Raw genomic sequence first — 21,341 nt, forward strand, 5'->3', positions numbered from 1 at the left:
CATAATGTTCCTTGTTTTATTCGTCCCTAGCCAAATTATGAGGAAAAAAAATGACACAGAGTCTATCCATGTCTCCATCCCAAGAGAGAAAAAAACCCCAAACCGAAATCCATTACCTGAAAGAATATTACAAAGACCAGTTTTGCAGCCAGAACAGACCAGTACTGTTTCGAGAAAGTGTAGGCATCTGGCGCCCATGGTGGATCTCTGTAATCCTTATACCTATTGAACACAAAATGAGATTTAGCATGGCATAAGGTCCATAATGTTACATCGTGGACTATATTGCTCCTAAGGTAGAGGTTCAGTAACTGTAACTGATCCCAAGGATAAAAGGTGAAGGGTGAAGATTTAAAAGAATTCCTCGCCACCTGCACATGGATACTGTCGTGTTGGGTGCGGTGCCTGGGGGGAAATTGGTGACGTTGAAGTAGGACAGGGAGTGCTCAGTGTAGCCGTTCATGGTGCCGTTGTTGCTGTAAATGTACTGGTACACCATGCGGGGCACAAACTCCGACGTGAAAGAGATAACGAATGCCTGCAGAGACAAATCACAATTGTATAATGTTAGTGAAGCGTACTGTCAATCCATATTCAAAAGCGCTTGTCCTCATTATAGTCGACTCCAGATGATTTGGGTGAGAGGTGGGGTACACCATCGACGGTCTATATTTCATGGTTTGCTATTATCACGGTATTAATCTCACGGTATGTTAATTATTGCGATATCATGGGAAAGCTCATGGTATTGCAGGAATGTTCAAAGTACAGGTGAGGTGAAGAGGTGAAGCAAGAAAGATAAACAAGAGCAAATTATATGCTCAAAACATGCATAGTAGGTTAATTGAGGACTCTTAATTGTTTGTAGGTGTGAACGTGAGTGCGAATGGTTGTTTGTTTATATGTGCCCTGTGATTGGCTGTAAAACAATTCAGTCTCTATTCTGGCTTTGAGGCAGTAGAGATGAAAAGTGGGCAGCGATGCCAAATGTAGCGAGGTACGTCTTAGTTAAGCTTAGCTAAGTCTTCTTTTCCCCACAGTGCTAGTTTTTAGCAATGTCACTGTCTGGGAACATGACTGCAAACACTTTCAAATTATTTTCACAAGATTTGTAACTGTAATGGCTGGAGATCACTTTTAAAGTCCACACGATCTCTGCCTTTAACGAGTCCGCCTTCGTGTATTGAACTACGTTCATAGAGCCTGACTTCTGGCTGGTTGAAGTCGATGGCTGGACAACTGTAGATGCGCATGCACTGCTAGTACCACTGCCTGAAGTTGATGCTTCACTATCTTTATATTTTAGAAACAGATTCATACCAACGGAAGATGAGAGAGTCTTCGCCAAATCAGCGTGTCTCCTTGTTTTCCGGTGCGACTCCAGCTCTTTGACGCCCGTCTTTCCTAGCTGGTAGCTCTGCTTGCACAGATGGCAGTAAAACATGTGCCCATCTTTTGCATCTCGACGAACCCAGCTTCCAAACTCCTTACTTTCAACCCAACCATCTTGAAAAATGCACTTCCCCATGATACAAGTTGGATCGATGAAAGACGTAACGAAGACGAAGTGAAATGCCGACTCACGGAAACGAACAATGGAATATCGACGACAAGATGGCGACTCATTGTCAACACGGTGACTTCCGTTGACAATTTACGGCTGTTTTGGATGCCAGACGGATCGCTATTTTTTTTTTTAAATAAAAGATAATTTTTTTTCGGGAGAATTTTGGCAGTAGAGGTCCTCCCTTTAATTTTTTATAGTTTAAGGCCTTTTTAGGGGCTTGACCGGTTTTCGCGGATTTTAAGGACTTTTAGGAGCCGCTAAATGCACCTTTGAAAATTTAGGGATTTTTAGGGACTTTTTGGGACGCGTGCGAACCCTGTCTGAAAGGCTACAGAGGTTTACAAACATCCAAGTAACAACGGATAAAATAATCACAGGACTCCTACTTAGTTCGATTTCGTCCATTTAGTGATATGGTAAAATTATTTATTTTCCTAGCACCCTTATTCATGTGTTTTTGTATGAAATGCGAACATTGCATTTGAAGATGGGAAAGTGTGTAATAAGACTTTTTTTACAGTGATATGAAGGAGACCATTTTTATGTTTTTTGGGGGGGGTTGGGCTTGGAAAGGATTAGGCTATTTATATGTAAAAAGCGCTTCCACTTACGAAAAAAATCCCGTTACAAAATTACTTTCGGAACAAATTAATTTCGTAATGAGAGTTACTATTGTATACTGTTCAAACATTGCAAGAAAGTTATTTTCATGTCAATATGGGGTAATATGTGTACAATTTTGAGGAAGAGGAACCGATTCAATATTGGAACAAGACCATAACATTGTCAAATCGGAAAAAACTTTGTATTTATAACCTATAAGCAAACAAGCATCTACACTCACATTCATATACATTCATTCAATTTAGAGTCCCCGATTGTACCCAACATGGACGTTTTTGGAGTGTGAGAGGAAGTTGAAGTTCCCAAAAAATCCAAATGAACTCGGGGAGAAGAAACTCCACGCAGGAGACCTGACCCTAGAAACAAACCTCGACTCCTCGAACTGTGAGAAAGATACATTAACCGACGCTAATCAACCATCCATTATCTCTAGTTCTTGTCCTCATTAGGATCGTAGGTGATCTGGAGCCTATGCCAGCTGACTTTAGGTGGGAGGTGGGGTATACCCGTGACGAGCCAAATGACAATCAATTGTGCATGCAATCATGCATGTTTTTTAAAGTCAGACCACCAGGAGAAAACCACACAAGCAGCCAACTCCTCACAGGAAGGGTGGAGCCAAAATTCAAACCTAGTCCTTAGTGCTGTAAGGCAGCCTTGTAACCACTGCACATCAACTGTACATTAAACCATCATTCATGCTGATAATTCAACACTACATGCATCGACTCAAACAATCAAAAACTTTAGCAAGGCCATCTTCATCAAGCACATGCACATGCACATGCACACACAAAGATGCACACTTATATACAAAATGCAGGCACACATACGTAAGACACAGACACACACATACACGCACACACACTTACATTGGTAATGACAGAAAACTTGCTGATTCCACAGAGAATGTTGTACCATATTCCTGGAGGTGGCATGCACAAGAAATAGAAATAGAGAAACGAAAAGGGGAAAGATGGCGAATGAGTGAAGGAAAGACAGACAGACAAGCACACAGACAGAAGGACAGTAAATCAAAAGAGAAAATACATTTTAGAAAAGGTAAAAGTTATTGGAGTCATGCAGTGGTGAGCATCCTATTGTGTGTGTGTGTGAGTGAACGCTTGCGCGGGTGCATGCTCACTGTACCTATGTCTTTACACCTCACAGCATCCGGCCGCCGGATCTCGGTCACAAACTTGGCGGCATCGAGGCGGATCTCGATTACGTTGTTGAGCAGAGCAAACGCAGGTGCCAGCGGGAAGGATGCCACGAACAGAGACACAAAACCATACTGGATGACTGCAGACAGAAAGATGGAGATTTTCAAATGTGTGCTGATTGACGGAGTGAATTTGGGAAAAGAAAGGACGCTCACTCATCTCCATGTATTCCGGGCTCACACCCTCGAAGGCCTCCAAGGCAAAATCCTTGTGGAACTGCTGCTTGGATCTTTTCTCTTCAGCTTCATCCACCTCGTCCTCGCCTCCTCTGTCCTTGCCTTTTTGCTCCTGTAAGTTTCTGTACATCTTCCTTAACTTACTACAAAGAACATACACAGAGGACCACTATGACTTGTAAGTTATGAAACTTTGTCAGAGTATTTACATTTGAAGAAAGTTGAACGTACGGAATGAGAACCTCAAACACATTATTTTGAATGAGTTGTTTTCCGAGCATGATCATGCTGAGCTGGATGCACAACTCGATTAGGCAGCCTGGAGGTGCGCACTAACGAGAGGATAAAGAAAACTTTTTCAAAAAAATCAATGGCACGATAGACACAAGAAGCAAGAGACAGGCCCCACCTCCTCCATGCGGTAGTCGCTAAAAACGTAAACGTAGTCGCCAGGCCGACCGGAAAACCTGAATGACGACAACACAGGTTTAGAAATAAAGACGAATGAGTGAGTGGGGTACAAAATCGCTCACCTGCCCTTGAAGAAGGCCACATAGAAAATAGGTGCAAAGGCATTCATGGATTTGAGAAAGAAAGACTTGAAGATCAACCTCTCCTCAAACTCTTCCTGTGTCTTTGGGAGCTCTGATTGGGCAAAACAAACAACACAGAATCAGCTTGGATTATACATACTTCCTTATCAATCTCTTAAATGGGAAATATTATTGAAATAGCGCTTATTCAAATACTGTGGTTGTTTTTCGAGATACAAGCTATCGTTCGGCTGATTTTTTTTTTTTTTAACTTCAACTTGCAAGGTAAAATTTAAGATTTGAGAGCTGTACAGTGGCACTGAATTCACTTCACGACAAAGAGCATAGTGAACCAAAATAGTGTTTGGAGCTTTTTAATGCCAGTCCCATTTAAAGTTAACTCTCAAACGGAACAAGAAACAGAAAATAACAAAATGTGTACTTAAAAGCAACCACATCAGTCTGCCTTTAAGCGTATGCTAGCTTAATGCTAACACATAACGGGTGATGCCATACACAGGCTAACGTATTGCATCTTTGTTATGTTATAACGCATTAAGGAACAGATATTTGAAGCCAATGATGCAGCAACACATATAGACAGAAAATAGAACAATACACGGAAGGACATAGTCTTTGTATCCCTTCGTGCCTTCTTGTGCCGTGTTACCCCTTGTAACTGACGTGTAATTTGCCATCGTGTTGATGAAGTGCTGCCTCCTCCCCTAGCAAAAACCACAAGAGGAACTGTTTTAAAGTCAGGATTCATACCCAGCTCAGTCAGCCATACGGCAATGGCTCCGTAGACCTCCTCCAACACCAACACCACCAGCATGTTGAGGATGATCCCTGTGGTGGTGACCGTCATCCTCACGCTGGCTTTGGCCTCGGGATCGGGGTTCATGGACCACACACTTAACATGCAGATGCGATATACGGCCACCCCAAAAACGGCTGAGAAAGTCACAAAAACCTGTACACACACACAGACGGATGCCAGAGAGATCTTGACTGGATTTGCTTGCTTAACTTTACATGCAGAAACACATGATTGGTAAAATGTTGTAATTGACATGATACAGTTATTATTAGTTGTTTCTCTCCAAATAAACATTTTCACTACTCCTTAATGTTGTATATTTTATTTTCCATTTTGCCATATGCTAATGCTACACGTTACACATATGCACATTATAATGACATTCCAGATGACATCTGGTTACTCAAAAAGATGAGCATTTTGAGGTATTGATAAAGAAGTTATTACTATGTTAGTTATCATGATAAAAGTATATCATTACTACTATAGTTGCTGTTAGGATTGTTTTATCATGCGTTTGTTTCTGTTAGTCTTAGTCTGAATTGTTCTCTTTGTGAGCTGGGTGCGTGTCTTAAAGTGTGACCCAGTGACACCTGGGAGGCGATGCCCCCCTGCCGACCTCAAGCTGATGCCCCTGAACACTGGGAAGCGATGTCTCCATCCTGGCCTCAGCATGTTTCCTTTCTGATCTTAAGCAGATTCTCCTCAACACCGGGAGGAGATAACGCCCTTCTACCGCAGGAGGATACCCCCAAATACAATAAACATGTCTTTAAACAATGCCCTGCTTTTTCTCTTGTGGGTTTATCAAGACACTCTTGCGGCCTTGAAGAAACATGTACCTTAGTGTTTGTGTGCTGTTGGTGTAGCCATCTGTGTCAGCATTTTCACTGTGTAACCATGGAACCCTTTGACCTGAGAACGCAATAAAAAAGAGCAGACAGGGACTACCACTTTGGCAGTCTGAGGTAGCGCACTTTCACAGTGTGTCCTCCATCTGTCCCGTGCACGAAAAGACAATCTTGGTTGGTTTGAGTTCACTCTCTACAGTCCTCAGGCTTGTCTTAGCTGTTTTTCTAGGAACATCTCTGACAGGTATTCATGAAGCAAAATATGACTTATCATTGCGATTAGCCAACTTTACCACATAAAAGGGGGCAAATTCGAAAGCACGGTGTACATGTGGTGACATATCCACCTCACAGTCAGGAGGTTCGTGGTTTGAATCTTGGCTTTTGCCTTCCTGTGAGGGGTTTGCATGCGCTGCAGTGTTTGCATGTGTTTTCTCCGGGTACTCTGATTGCCTTCCACGTTCCAAAAACATGCATGTGAGGTTAACTGATACTAAATTGTTGATCGGAGTCAGTGGTCATTTGTCTATATGTGCCCTGTGATTGACTGGCAATCAGTCAAGGGTGTGTGTGCCCTCTCGCACACATGCTACACTAATGACAACAAGTGCGATAGAAAATAGATGAGTGGAAATAATTAGCATGTTCATGAAACCCATGCAAAGGCGATTTTTTGATACATCCCTTGCTTGGGATGTCACGAGACACACATCATTTTTAATCTGGAGAGAAATTTCATCTCTAAGACTAATTTAATTTTATTACAGAAAACAATAATAGGGGTTTACCAGTAGCAGTAGTGTGGACACGTTGATGAGGTAACCTGATAGGTGATCCTCGATGTCCAGGGATTCTGGCTCTAGCTGTAAAAATAAGGAAAATGTAAAAAATTTAAAGTACAAATAATAATAATCATAACAGGTTTAAAATGCATCGCGGGCAACCATCCGCCCGTGGGCACCGCGTTGGTGATGGCATGAGATGGCATCCCCTACAGTACTTGCTGATATGCCAATCTAATTCGTCCAGGCCTAAAAGAATCAGTAGTGCTGGTTGATGTAATTTAACTATAATATATTAGCGATGATACTGTTAAAGCAAATCAGATTTCAAATTTGTGGTCTCAGTGTAGTAGGGTCATAACCTACTTTTCAACTTGAAGCTACTTCCTGAATACACTCTGTTATTAGACAGTATCCACAAAACGAATATTTTCTCAGCCACTTCTAAATTCAAAATGCATCTTTGGCGTTTTTACCTATCCCCCCTCAAAGGTGAACGATTCCTACAAACTAATGCAATGGAAGCAAGATGGAAAGCACCCGTCTGGAGACAATGGCACAGGAGTGGGGATAGATGATTGTAATCAATCCCCGTGGCCATACATTGCCTTCACAAAGCCACGTTACTTTTTAGAGTCCTTGGAAAACCAATACTTTTTGGTGTTGACTGTGTGAGCCCAAAAATAACCTCTGTCAACATCCAATAAGTCCAACACAAATTTAAAGACACTTTATGGTATTCCCCAAAGTTTACATAATCACCAGGTAAGCTAGTCATCACAACTCAGACAGCCAACATCAACAACTAACATAGCACAAGCTAGTACCAGGTGTTTGGCAGCAAAACAATAAAACTGTGCAAAATGTGTGTGTGTGTGTGTGTCTGTAAAGGGAATTTAGACAGGAAGAGGAAGGGAAAAAGTTGCAAAGTATGGCTTCACATTATGTTACTCAAAAATTATATCTGTCCAGGTTATTTTTTTTTTGGGACAAGACCAAAGTGTTTTGGTCTGGTTAAATAATTATTTCAATATTTGACTGAGTTTAAAATAATAATAATAATAATAATTCTATTCATTAGACTACAAAGATGATCACATCCACAACTAACACATTATTTGTTGAGTACACAAAGTTCAGTTATGGTAAAAACAGAGTGCTGTCACTGCATTAGTCTAAGCCATTGATACCGCAGTGGTAGTAAAAAGCATGATTATCCAAAGATTTTAGAATTAAGTGCTCATCTATAACCCGATTGTACAATTACAAAAATTAGTTACAAGAAAACAAACAAAAACGTTAATCCAGCTCTTTTTATTATTATATTGTAGTTTAGTATTTTGTATTTCTCTAGTGGATAGCTACTTCGTCAAGAAGCTTTAATTGACCCCTCCATACAGGGCACTTAACCACGGCTCCTGAAGTGACGTCACGCCACGTGCGCTGACGTCAGACAAACAATTAGGAAAAATATCGGCGCAGCAAGAAAGGAATAGAGCGAAACTGTCCGATTTACCGGCCGATTTCTCACTCGCATTCTTAGCTAACAGTGAAATATCGTTGAAAAGCAGACAGCAAGGTTCAAGTATTTCAGCGAGGGGTATTTCAATGGTATTTACATGCATATCGACGGAGAAACCATTGTTATTAGCGCGAGATCTTTCCAGAGTCAGAGGAAGACTGAGAAGCCACATAATATATTATAACCCAAAGACGAATTCGTCATTGACAGTTTCCTATTTTCGTGTTACATATCACACTTGTGTGCAGAATCTGTATATGTATCTGTATAGCCGTTTGTGAACAACCGTATGAAGGAAAAGAAGGCGAGGCTTGATTTACGAGTTGTTTCTCTCGTTTTCTTTGTGTAACGTCACGCGCTCCCCTCAATAATTATTCTTGAATTAGTGCCGAACCTACGCAAGTCCCGACAGAGTATGACAATCACTACTTTAGTGTCCTCAAACATCCTTCCTTCAGTCTTGGTGTCTCGGTGCAAGTCGAAGGCTTTTAGGACTGCTAGTCCTGTGTAGCCTAGCTCACCACCGAAAAGAGACACGTTTGTGCAGTCAGATCATCGCAAAATATCGCTCAACACAGATCAAGTGTGACAATCATTCACACGTAGCTATATTATGCAAGCGAAGAACTGCTAATTCATTTATATGAGACATGTATTGAAAATCAAATATAGGACATACCTTCGTGCTAACACAGTCCGGTTTACCCTAGCGTAGAATAACTTTAAGGATCCAAGTACGTCAGTGAAGATTGTATTCACCTCAAAGGTCTAACTGGCTGACCTACATAAAAAGTCAACATTTTTCTGATCTCTGGTTGCTCGATCAGAGCAAGTCAAGTTTGACAAGCAAAACAGGTCTGTAACAATCTGCACATACTAATATATTTGATAAGTAATGCCTCTGACCAACATAATCTATTCAAATGTCTTTGATTATGTCACATTACTTGATAAATATTGTTTCTTGTTGTGTAGTTGTGTGCTGTTGTGTTGCATTATTGTAAATTACTATTAGTTTGTATAATTATGATGTGATAGTTTTGGCATTATCAGGAGGATTAAGATAACCCCCCACTGAAGGCCCAGGAACCAAAAGCCCACCTCTGTTAGTTTCCAACATTCCTTTGCTGGATTTTCTTTCATACGCATCCTGTCATGTTTTCCACCTGGCAGGTGTAAGTTTGCCAGCTAAACGTGGCTTCACTCCTGCCTTTCTCTCTCTCATCAGTAATCTGGGCTAATCTCAGGCAGGACAGAAGCTTTGGGCTCCACCATTTACAGAAGGTAGAGGGGGCCGGGAGTTCTTCCTCTTTGTTTTTATGATTATATATTTATATATACCCGGTATTTCAAAACAAAATCATACAGATGCTGCAGTGCATCAGAATGTAATTGTTGAGCAAAGATAAAATAAAATGTTTGCATAACATTTGCGGAACTCTGTGCATGAGTAGCGCTGCTGAACAAATGAGATTAGGATAAGCATTAGTTCCCTGGCGAGGTTTAAATCACCTTAGTGCCACAAGCCCGCCCTCTCCCCCGGCTTGATCAACAACCCTCTCCCAGCGATACCTGGTTGGAAAGCATCTGGTCCCTCTCTCCATCCACTCCATCCCCACTTTCAGTCAACTGTAACACAGTTCAGGTATGATTTTTACATGCATTTATGATCAACCCAAATTATGACAAGCAGATACTACACCTTCTTTTTCCACTTTGCTTTCTTCTCCTGTAATGCTTCTTCATACTCAGGCCTCAGTTCATCCTATAACACAAACACAGCCACACACAGAAATGTAACATGAGAACAGATTACTTTTTTTTCCTATTCAGTTGGTTCTAAATCAATTTTATGAAATGAACTTGGTAGACAAAGTACCCACCTACTTTTTAGTGTACTCAAGGATCACAACTGATTTATAAAATAGAGAAATGAGCCAGGTCAACAGTAGATAAGGTGAAACAATGGAAGTGTTGGTAAAATAATTCATTTTAATAACAAAGGAATGAATTCTAATTTTCTAAAATATTGATTATAATGAATATAATAAATCCATACATTTTCAAGAACGCTTATCATCACGGGACTGCGTGAGCCTCTGTGGATGAGAGGCTGGGTACACCCTGAATTGATTGCCAGCCAATCAGAGGATACATATCAACAAACAACAATTCGCACTCACATTCACACATACGGTCAATTTAAAGTATTCAATTATACTACTATGCATGTTTTTGGGATGTGGGTGGAAGCCGGAGGACCCGGAGAAAAATTTACGCAGGCACGGGGAGAACATGCAAACTCCACACAGATGGGACCAGATTTGACCCAGGGTCATCAGAACTATGAGGCAGATTTGCTAACCAGTCACTCACTGTGCTGCCTTAATATGATTAATTCAGCCACTATTTTAGGAAATAATTACAATCCTAAATGTTAATTTGATTATTTTGAATAAATCAATTGACCACTTATTGAATGAGCTAAATTATAGAAAAGAGAAGACAGTTTGGGAAAAATAGCAAAAGTAAAGTAACAAACACACCACGACAGAATTCTTGATAATCTAAATGCTCGGTACGCTAGATTAAAGAATGGTGTGGGTGGTTAAAGCCTTTCCCACATTGGAAAAGTGTAAGAATCCAGAAAATGGACCTGATTAAACATTGTAGTCTTCTGAAACACCTGCAAAATTTTCTATTTATAGTTCAGAGTGCATCCCTGCTGATGAGTACTGTTGGCATTAACAACATGGTTGAAAACAGAAGAACTCGTTTACAAAGGCTCAGTCAGTGTTGCCAATTTCCGGAAATGCAAACACCAAATGCATAAACGCGTCAACCAAATTTTTTTTAGATTCCTCAAGCCCACACTGCGAATTTAAAACTTGTTTTTAACATAAATTAAGCAATCTGGAAGACTGAATAGTACAATAAGGCAATATACTGTATATGTACTTATACTCCTCAAGTACGTTGATGTACACATTTAATATTCCAATTAAATTTGCCTCATTTCTTTGCCTTTTTTTTCTAGCCTCCAACTTGAATCAGACCCATCTCCACCTGCACGTGATGCCTGCTTCAAGTTTTGCAACGTGAATAACATCCCCCTCTTTCAGCACTTTCATTCTGGAAAAGAATTGTATTTCACTTCATTTTTCAATATAACCAAACTCAAGCCTAATCCCAAATGGATCCTTCAGGAAAATATCAAGTGCAAAATGTTGCCGTTTTAAATCGGTGAGTTCTGAATTTTAAGTTAGTTCACTCTGTGTTGTGACAGAATCCTGAACAGTGCTCTGTCGCTTAATACATTTATATCATTTATTATCGTATTAATATCAGTAAACTAATTAGATAACTGTAGCAACATTTCCTTATTAGTACAAAACAACAAATCAGCTCATGCCGCCGATGTTATGTGTGCTTCGCGGAACCGGGAAAATCAGATCTATATGATTAACGTAAATGGCCTATTTTTAATTCAAAATGGCAAATTTTGATGAAAGGGGACTGATTTTCATGTACAACCTAGCGACTTTTCCGACGCTTCTGGCGAATATTTAATAAAAAGGCGACTATCGACTTTGATTTCCGACAAGAAACATCACAAGCGGAATTAACACATCGTTTTGTTCCTATGACAATAGAGGAGCCTGGTGGAAGGCAATCATTCAATCACACTGAACACAGCAAAATAGATGGTACACGTTACAAGTTTTGAAACTTTTCAGGCACTGTATGTAATATTGTGCCTCAAAGGTGAGTTGTGCATTTTGTGTTAGATTGAACATTCTGAATGCTCATTTTATCAAATGTAATTTTTTATTGTTTCTGGGGAAGTTGATTCTGGGGAAGAAAATCTTGCAGCTTCTTAGGCATCCTTATTTGGTAAATTTGAGGCCCACTCCTAGCTTCTTCTACATGTGTCAAGTGACTACAGAAACATGCTCACCTGTACCCGGTCCTTCGGGAAGTGAATGTAAAGAAAACAAAAACATGCATCAGACAGATGAAAAGTGTTATAAGCATGTGAGTATTTATGGTCATCCTCTCAAGCAACTTTACCCCATTTAAGAAGAGACCAATCCCATTAGGGACTCCAACGACCAGGGAGAATCATGCTAGTACACGTGTATGCATATTTACGTTGGTGTGTGTGAGTGTGTGTGTGTGTGTGGTCACACTTCAGTGGACCCGGGACCCTGTGAGCTTTAAAACTCTCACTTCAACTGATTAAAGATTAGATAATTAGACTATGTGAAGGATTTAAAGGCAAAGTGCTCAAAATGGTGACAAGTTGCTTCATGTGCCTTTCACATATGGTACCTCTTCATCCTCCAAGCTGGTCATGTCCCAGGTGTGTTTCAGACACATCTGTCGCCTTTTCCAGTGCTCCAGGAAACAAGCAGCTGGAAATTGACAAACACATAAAATAGGTTTAGATCTCTCCCCGCAAAATAAATAAATATATTATTGTTTGTGTGTATGCATCTCTTCTAGTAGGTGATGCAGGGTTTAAGATAATTTAATCCATCCATCCATCCATCCATTTTTTCTTTTTCCGTACCACTTATCCTCACTAGGGTGACGGGAGTGCTGGCTCTCGTCTGTCTCTGGGCAAAAGACGGGCTACATTCTGAACTGGTCCTGAGCAAATTTTAGGCCACATACTGTATAAACAAACGACAATCTAAACTCACATTCAGAACTATGGGCAATTTAGCGTCTTTAATCAACATACCGTGGATCTTTTCGGGATTTGGGAGGAAAAGGGGGAACGGGGTCACGGGGAGAACTACACACAGTTGAGGTCAGAATTTGAATACCGATCCTCAGAACCGTAAAGCAGATGTTCTAACCAGTTGTACATCGTGCTGCCACATTATGACATTTACACTTATTACGATTATTTTTAGACTAAGTGTAATCTTGAAAATGCCCAAAATAATATTTCTGTAAAATTATGACTCAATTCCAGTATTATTATGACTTTATTCTTGAAAAAAAGAAAATCAAATTTTTTTTTCCCCTTAAAAATATCTAACTTTATTCATTTACAATTACTCCATACTGGAAATACTGAAAGCACACCAAATTTAAGTGTGTCACTCTCCCTTTGCATTCCAATTTTATTTTTGGGGATGAGCAGAGCAGCGCAATATGTTCGAACGAGCAAATCTGTTGCATGAACATACTGAATGGGATTACTTTATAAATTGGCAATGATCAAAGGAGTGTCAAAATATTGGTCAAGTCTTTACACAAAACCTTGAAACCGGTAGGTGGTCCAAAAATGATTGGGTACCGCTGCCCAACAGAACTGCGCCTAATCAGATGATCGCTCTTTAGCCTTTAAATTCATCCAGTTAGGCCGGTGGGGAGAGAGAAAAAATGAGTACCAAGCAACAACAACCTCTCTCTCTCCACTTCTCCCATTCACACTTTTAAATCCAAACAACAAATAGCACACAACCTTGTGTTTTTTTACAATATTTTCATAGATGTAACTAGACAAACAGTGCCATGCTATTTACCCCAGAGAGACATGAAGATGGCAAAGAGAACCGTCGCTCCATTGTCGAACAGGTAGGACGCTTTGGCCAGCGAGCACACCGAACTCAGCCGCCAGTAGTCGCACACTCCATCGCACAGCGGACACATAGTAATGTTCAGGTTGTCGTCGCACGTCTCCTGACTACAAAGTCAGTTTGTCATTAGATATACCTTCCATTCTTAAATTTTACAGATTTAGCAGACTACCTACCTTGGCACGTTGGTGTCCACAGTGAAGATGCCATAGAGGAAGACGATGATGCCCAGTACAGATGGTGGGATGAGGAGCTGAGTGTAGACACCCAACCAAGCAAAGTACAAGCCAATCTGCTCCCCAAAGTACTTCCTTTTGACATGGAAGCAACATATGAAGAAGGTTTGAATGAAAAATACACCATTTGTGTCTTTCAACTTGCTCCCATCATTGGGTAGCCTTGCAAAATTCAATGAGATCTAATAACAGAGCTGTGCCAAAGGTTCTTCCTTTACAAAAGTTAATGATGCTCCGTTTCAATAAAATTCGGTAATCAGTAGAGTGATTATATCTTGCAGTGGTACATCATAACTGTGATAGAGGTAGGCAGTGGATGAGATTTTGCTAGGCCATTCCAAAAACTTCATTTTGTTTTTTAAGTCATTCAGAAGTTGACTTGGTGGTGTGTTTTGATCGTTGTCTTGCTGCAGAACCCAAATGCAAGCTGATGTACCAAGACACAGACTTTCTAAAAAGAGCAACCATCATCTCATTAGTCCATATATAATTCTCCTAAAAGTGTTGGGAGTCATTGAGATGTTTATTTGCAAAAGTTCTTTTTGGTCAGCATTGGTTTTCGCCTTGGAACCCTATCATGAATGCTATTTTCTCCCAGTCTCTTCCTCAATGTTACGACTTGAACACTGACCTTAACTGAGGCCGGCTAGCAATTCTTTGGAAGTTATCCTGAGTTTCTTGTTTTGAGAGTAATGCTCTCCCTATCGTTTGCTGGAATCCTAAAGCTTTAGAAATGCCTTTTTTAACCCTTTTGAAACTGATTGATGTCAATTACTTTATTTCTTTTCTATTCTTGAATTTGCTTTCGAGTTTAAAGTTGTGATTAGTCCCAAATAATTCATTAGTTTTTCACACATGGCCAGGTAAATTTGAAGATTTTTTTTCCTTAATAAGTGAAAATATATATCACTTGTGATATAATATTGTGATAAAATATATCACTTATGTGATATTTACTTTTGTTGGATGAGCTTAAACACTAAAGTGGTGAAACTATGCACAAATATATTAATTTAAGAAGGGGGCCAATACTTTTCCCCTATGCTGTAGGCTGGAAGCTTCGATGGTATAAAATCCGGATGTTAGGGTGAATAGAAAATGAATGGAGTGTTCAAAATTATCAGGATGGATGAGGATTCACTTGTCATAATAAGGAAGACAGTAGAAATATTTTGAGAGGGTATTGGCAACCATCAATCACCCTATTCAATAACTCTCCATGCTTTGCTTTCTAGCTATTGGTACAAATGGGCTCTTTCTGTGAATGCCTGTAGACGCCATTCCAAAACATAGATGTTTGGTTCAAGTGTGAATGTAAATGCTTGTTTGTCTTGATGTGCCCTGAAATTGAGTAACCGCCAGTCCATAGTATACCCAGCCCCTCATCCATAGTTAGTTGGGACTGACTCCACCTCACTCGCCACCGGAGGGGGAAAAGCAAAAGAAAATGATGGATGATAGTTAAAGAGCAACCTGATCAGGTCCACAGGCTGGTACTTATGCATGACTCCATAGTTGGCCCATTCTTCATGGAGGACCTGAGGGAAAAGCAAGAATGCCACAAATAAAAGTCTTTGCAATATTGTCCTTCATTAACTACTGTAGATAAGGGCTCACCTGTCTGTCATTTCGCTGATCTTTACGTCCTCTCCCAGAAAAGGGGCCCTGTATTCCAAAATAAGTGCTTACATATGGACATTTCCACTTGTACCAATAAAATAATTCATCTCATTTTATTTCCAAGCATGATGACATAAGGATTCTCACATCATGCAAAGGGAAGGCAGAGATGTAGACCCCTCGAGCCAATAAGGACATGATGCCTGCAGCAGAGTCACAGGATTTGAGATATCGTGAAACATGACTGACCAAAAGCACTCAAATGGTAGCCACGGGACAATGCGATCCTCACCGGCGGTTTGGCAGGAGTGTCGGCAGGTGGTGCGTGAAATAATCTCTGCCACCTGCACACACACACACACAGTACGTGTGTCAGATTCACCCACAAATTGACAGATAGATTTAATGCATGCTTCAAGTAACACAATAACAATTTCTGTTTGCACTCAAGTGACACAACTGACATGTGTATCATGGCAGAGTAAAGCGAAAAAAAAAAAAATGCATACAACTGAATATCTTCCAAAAGTGAATAAAATATACAATGCAGCGAATGGTGACATACTGTCAGTACACCTGTATCTAATCAAACAAATTATCCTGATCCTCAGAAGGTTTGCGGGAGCGCTGGAGCCTATCCCTAACTTCAGGCAAAGGCGGACTACACCCTGAACTCGTCACCAGTCAGTTGCAGGGCACATAGACACCATCACTGAGTGGGAATTGAGCCCATGCTGCCCGCACCAAAGTCAGGCGTGTGTACCTCAGTGACCTTGATGTGTAATGCATTTGTTATTATTATTGTTATAATTTTTCTAGTGATTATTATTATTAATTCCACCACTAGTTAGTACCTATGGCTTACAGTTCTGAGGTCATGGGTTTGAATCGGGCCTTCTTTTGTGGAAGAAAACATGTTCTCCCCATATTTTCTCCTGATACTCCAGTTACCTCCCACATTCCAAAAACATGCACGATAGTTTAAATTAAGACTCTGTATTATAAGTAATTGTGAATGTGAGTGACATTGGTTGTTATCTATGTGGCCTGTGATTGGCTGGTTGCCATAAAAGTCAGCTGGGATAGGCGCAGAGCACACCCGCAACCCTCGTGAGGATAAGAGGTTCAAGGAATGGATGGATGGATTTTTATTTTTTTTTTGATTATCTGTTTTTAAAACCTGTGGATTTTTTTAGCTGCAATTTGATTGTTAATGAAGGTTGTTTCCCGTGTTTCGTTAGTGTACGTACACACAACTGTATGGAATATGTGTCACTTGAAATGTAGATGGAACTAGACCTAAAAATGCGATATTGGGATTCAATCAGAATCGTGCACTTGGACCAGTTGTGTAAAAGCAGCCTAAAAATTTTGTTCTCCACTTACTATTCTGCTGCGTGTTGCATTGTCAAAGACAGTTTCTGTTGACGTGATGTCATACCTGCAAGGAGAACACCTGCTGTCAGATACTACTATTCTGGAAAATACACTAAATGAACTAAAGTATTGGTGCAGCTTCCCATTTCACCAATAGGAGATAAAAATGGAAGAAAATTCTCATGTCAGAAGTGACTGTTGGACCTAACTCACCCCCCCCCACAAAAAAACAACAACATTGTTTTAACACTTGTGTTTGTACAATCTCTATTGTCACTTATCTGAAAAGTTGTGGTAGTTCTTTCACATCAAATAATGTAAGGCTTGATGAACCTTATGAACTGCTCCCACAATATTTTAAGCTCTCCAAAATCTCTTGTTGGGATGAAGACTTTAAGAAATAAAAATTGATTACGTTGAACTATATTATAATACTCATTATGTGTGATGTGTTTGTATTATGGCACAGCTGTAGCAACAATGTGATATATATATATATATATATATATATATATATATATATATATATATATGTATGTATAAAATCCATAATTTCTTTATATAAAGATTTTTTTGGGGTGTAGGCATATCATTTTGAGTCATTTGAAAAGTAACTCTCAAGGCAAAAAAGTGGCCACTTTGCTGTAAAGTGTCCTCATGTGTGACTTTGAGTGTGAATGGTTGTCTATATGTGCTTGGTTAACTCGCTTCCAGTCTTGGGTGTACCCCACCCCTTGCCCAAAATCAGCTGGGATAGGTGTTATACAGTGATGCCTCGGTTCTCGACCACAATCCGTTCTGAAAACTGAATCGATGTTTCCCATTACAATGAATGGAAAAAGAAATAATGCATTCCGTTTTTTTTAGCTTTTCCTGATAATAAATGTGTACAGAGGCTGCGTTATAAAGAAAAACAAAAGTGCGCTGATTGCGCTATGTCATTTCCGTTTTTTTTTTCGGGGGCGAAATAGAATAGACAATAACAAAACGCATCGTGGGTGGGTCAACTGCTTGCGCCACGCGCGATGTTATGCTATTTCAGTGGGGTGGAAATTAACAACAAAGCGTGTCGTGGGTCAGCTGGTCAGGCTGCGCGCAATGTTATTTCCAGGTTTGTTGGGGGCGTTCGAGTACCGATTATCGTTCGAATACAGAAGCAAAAAAAAAAATCTCTAAATTTTCAATCAAAAACCAATTTGTTAAAAAACGGGGACGTTTGAAAACCGAGGCTTTACTGTATATACTGCATAATGTTATTTTTAATTTTGACATTACTACTGTGTTAGTGTAGATTAGTAATAGATTACGGCACTTAATTACAAATTCAAGTTATGTCGCTGTTGAAATGGAATTCTGTCAAACTGAATTTCACCTTCACTTGCAATCCGTGAGTGGGGTGGTACTTACAGGTAGAGCTTGTCTCTGATGAAAGGGTGTTTGAGCGTCTTAAAATTTACATGTGTCTGTGGGTCCCGCTGGATGTCAAAATCAGGAATGTCAGGCTGGAACAGCGTGTTAATTTTTGTCGCAATGGAATCCCACATTCCTACAATGCCCGCTCTTTCCCGCAGCTCACATTTCTGTTTGGTTACAAAAAGAAAGAACTAAATTCAAATAAATTGAAATCAGACGTGTGTATAAGAGAGAATAAACTACCTTTTTCACGGCAACTTTGATCTTCTGGAGTTCCGCCTCTCGACTCAAGATTGTCCATGGGATGTGCAGTCGGATAAAAGTGATGCCGTTAGCCCTCTGCGAAAAACACACGCGTCCAAAACAACTTTGTTTTAAAGAGGCACACAAACAAAAAGAACAGAAGAATGTACCTTGGTTCTGACTGTAGTATTAGACATGGAACACACTTAGCAAGTCCATAAGGAAATAATTGTAAGGCCCATCCTATGTGAGTACGTGAGATTCATTGCTGACGTGCTTTGTGTTGAAAGCAGTTGTCTCTTATTGTTTGAATATTTATATATCATTAAAATTTCAAAGTAGACATGGCGATTTTTCCGCTGTCTGAAACACACAGGCAAATAAATCCTGACTGTACTGTAACACCTCTGATGCACCCGTGTGAAAAGGGCTACTGTTGAATAATATTTTAAGGTCGTTTGACTCTCGGTATCTACACAAAAGATGGCAGATGCGCGTCCTCTAATCTTGTTAGGATGCTACTATGTATTCCAATGAGGTTGTTTTCCAGGAAATTCCATTATTTCAAGCTCAGGACCAAAATCCATCCGAAATAGGATAACAGCTACAGTACCCACATGAGAGATAATTTGATATTTTTCCACCATTTAAAACGCTTCCTAGGTGTAGCAGTTGACTGCAACATGCATTCAACTAAATACCCGAAGAATCAAGAAATATGACACACTCTTTTTAGCCTCGACTGCTTTTAGGTTGCGCTCCCTTAGAGATAAGCAGTCAGGTGTGGGGAGTGTCAATACAAGAACAGCTTTTGTTACCATGACGACCAAGGCTACAGCTTCCTGATGAGCCCAGAGTCCAAAGAGGGGAGTGCAAAGACCTGGTGAGTGTCCCTAAAGACATTCAAAGCATGGAATGGAGTTTCACTCGTGGTGGCAGCACCTCCTCACCAAGCCGTCCAATTACATGTCACTTGATGTGCAGATCCGGCACCACAAGCGTCTTACAGATCAAGAGAAAAAAAATCTGTACAGCCAACAATATTGCAGCTCTCCTTGACTTTACGGTGTTTCTGTGGAGTTTGGTGGTTGCCTGAAAATGGTGGTTATCACTCAGCCTAGTGCGCGGATAAACTTATTAAGGGGGAAGTTGTTATGTAAATGATCCTCAATGCTACATCACAATCAGATAACATTAAGAATTGCTTTGTCGCAGACATATTTGAGTTCCTTGGTTGTTTAATATTACACTTGATGGGTGCCCAGACACCCCAGACTGAATTGCTAGAAACTACCACGTATTCCAAATGATTATCCAAATGATATTTTTCACTGTTGATAGTCAACACATATGAATATTATTGCTGATGCTGTAGCCTTGTTGAGACAGGCTGGCCATCCACCAACTATCCATAGCGCCATATGTCTTGGCCATTCAGGGTGACACCACTCGTCAGTTAGTGATCTCATGCTGCAGGGGAATCCCTCTAGTTCAATGGCTGCGATGGGCAGGAGAGAGACTCATGTTGTGGTCCCCGATAGTTGAAAGTCTGAGTTGCCCAATAATTTGTATCAAAGTATATATTTAAAGCAACAAACTCCACCAGAGAGTCATAGATTATTTAATTACAGCAATGACCTTTACAGCGGGACACCAAGCCTTCATGCCGCACCTGTTCCAGCTGTATTGTTAGGTGTCATGAAAAGCTATCCTTTAATTTTAAATGCTCCTTTCGTCACAACATTCGCACACCTGCATAAAATAATATAATCCACAAAAGATGTATCAAAACCTTTATGAATATAATAAATGCCAGCAATGTTTTCAAACAAATGGGCTTGCACTTTTCACCCAGTTGATTTTTCTTAGGAAAAAAAACTTGGGTTACTGACAGATGGTATGAAGTGACGTCACACGTCTACTCATTCAATCAAAGTGAAACCCACCCGCAAACCATACGCCTCTCTCAAGCCAGCACAAACACTTCTGAGTAGTGGATCACTCTCTAATAAGGCCCTATAATCTGGCTTTTGGCTTCACACTCGTGGTCTGCGGGCTTAATCCTCAACCAAAACAGCAGCTGATATAACACGCTAGCGCCTCGCAACCCGCACACAAAACACACACATGCACATCACTTCTAAAATAAGCAAGATACTTGGGCTGTACCAAGTATACCGTGCAGACATAATGTTCTTTCTCTAACTAGGATATAATATAAGCATATAATGACATTAAAGGCTTTTGATTTGATTTGATATATATCTATCCATCCATTCATTTTCTTAGCCGCTTATTCTCACAAGGGTCATGGCAGTGCTGGAACCTATCCCAGCTATTATCAGGCTGGAGGCGGGGTACACCCTGAACTGCTTGCCAGCCAATCGCAGGGCACATAGAGACAGACAACAGTTGCGCTCACAATCATACCTAGGGACAATTTAGAGTGCCAGATTAATGTTGGATGTTTTTGGGATGTGGGAGCAAACTGGAGTGCCCGGAGAAAACCCACACAGGCAATGGGGAGAACATGCAAACTCCACACAGGTGGGGCAAGATTGAACCCGGGTCTTCAACTGTGAGGCCAACACTTTACAGTTGCATCACCGTGCCTCCTTAATACAGTATGTTGTTCTTCTTTCGGCTTGTCCCTTTCAGGGTCACCACAGCGTGTCATCTCAGATGAACGCACATATATGTTTGGCACAATTTTTACGCCTTCCTGACGCAACGATTCTCAGGGAGTGGAGGCCCCAGTGG

At 40.4% G+C, this 21,341-nt stretch overlaps 1 protein-coding gene across 1 annotated transcript in view; it reads right to left on the reverse strand.

The window, feature by feature from the left end:
- Positions 1 to 21,341, reverse strand: part of ano2a (anoctamin 2a) — a 35,105-nt gene that overhangs the window by 3,694 nt on the left and 10,070 nt on the right. Inside the window, exons 4-25 of the mRNA XM_061823245.1 lie at positions 18,582 to 18,677; positions 18,333 to 18,505; positions 16,935 to 16,989; positions 15,841 to 15,892; positions 15,696 to 15,751; positions 15,546 to 15,593; positions 15,402 to 15,466; positions 13,869 to 14,003; positions 13,639 to 13,799; positions 12,431 to 12,513; positions 9,801 to 9,863; positions 9,671 to 9,727; positions 6,583 to 6,657; positions 4,895 to 5,096; positions 4,124 to 4,235; positions 4,000 to 4,057; positions 3,822 to 3,922; positions 3,570 to 3,733; positions 3,341 to 3,493; positions 3,064 to 3,116; positions 372 to 538; positions 117 to 222 (exon numbers count right to left, since the gene is read on the reverse strand). Coding sequence (XP_061679229.1) covers positions 117 to 222; positions 372 to 538; positions 3,064 to 3,116; positions 3,341 to 3,493; positions 3,570 to 3,733; positions 3,822 to 3,922; positions 4,000 to 4,057; positions 4,124 to 4,235; positions 4,895 to 5,096; positions 6,583 to 6,657; positions 9,671 to 9,727; positions 9,801 to 9,863; positions 12,431 to 12,513; positions 13,639 to 13,799; positions 13,869 to 14,003; positions 15,402 to 15,466; positions 15,546 to 15,593; positions 15,696 to 15,751; positions 15,841 to 15,892; positions 16,935 to 16,989; positions 18,333 to 18,505; positions 18,582 to 18,677 — 2,235 coding nt within the window. The remainder of the gene's footprint in view (positions 1 to 116; positions 223 to 371; positions 539 to 3,063; positions 3,117 to 3,340; positions 3,494 to 3,569; positions 3,734 to 3,821; positions 3,923 to 3,999; positions 4,058 to 4,123; positions 4,236 to 4,894; positions 5,097 to 6,582; positions 6,658 to 9,670; positions 9,728 to 9,800; positions 9,864 to 12,430; positions 12,514 to 13,638; positions 13,800 to 13,868; positions 14,004 to 15,401; positions 15,467 to 15,545; positions 15,594 to 15,695; positions 15,752 to 15,840; positions 15,893 to 16,934; positions 16,990 to 18,332; positions 18,506 to 18,581; positions 18,678 to 21,341) is intronic.

The sequence above is a fragment of the Syngnathoides biaculeatus genome, chromosome 6 (genome assembly GCF_019802595.1).
Source record: "Syngnathoides biaculeatus isolate LvHL_M chromosome 6, ASM1980259v1, whole genome shotgun sequence".
NCBI lineage: Eukaryota > Metazoa > Chordata > Actinopteri > Syngnathiformes > Syngnathidae > Syngnathoides > Syngnathoides biaculeatus.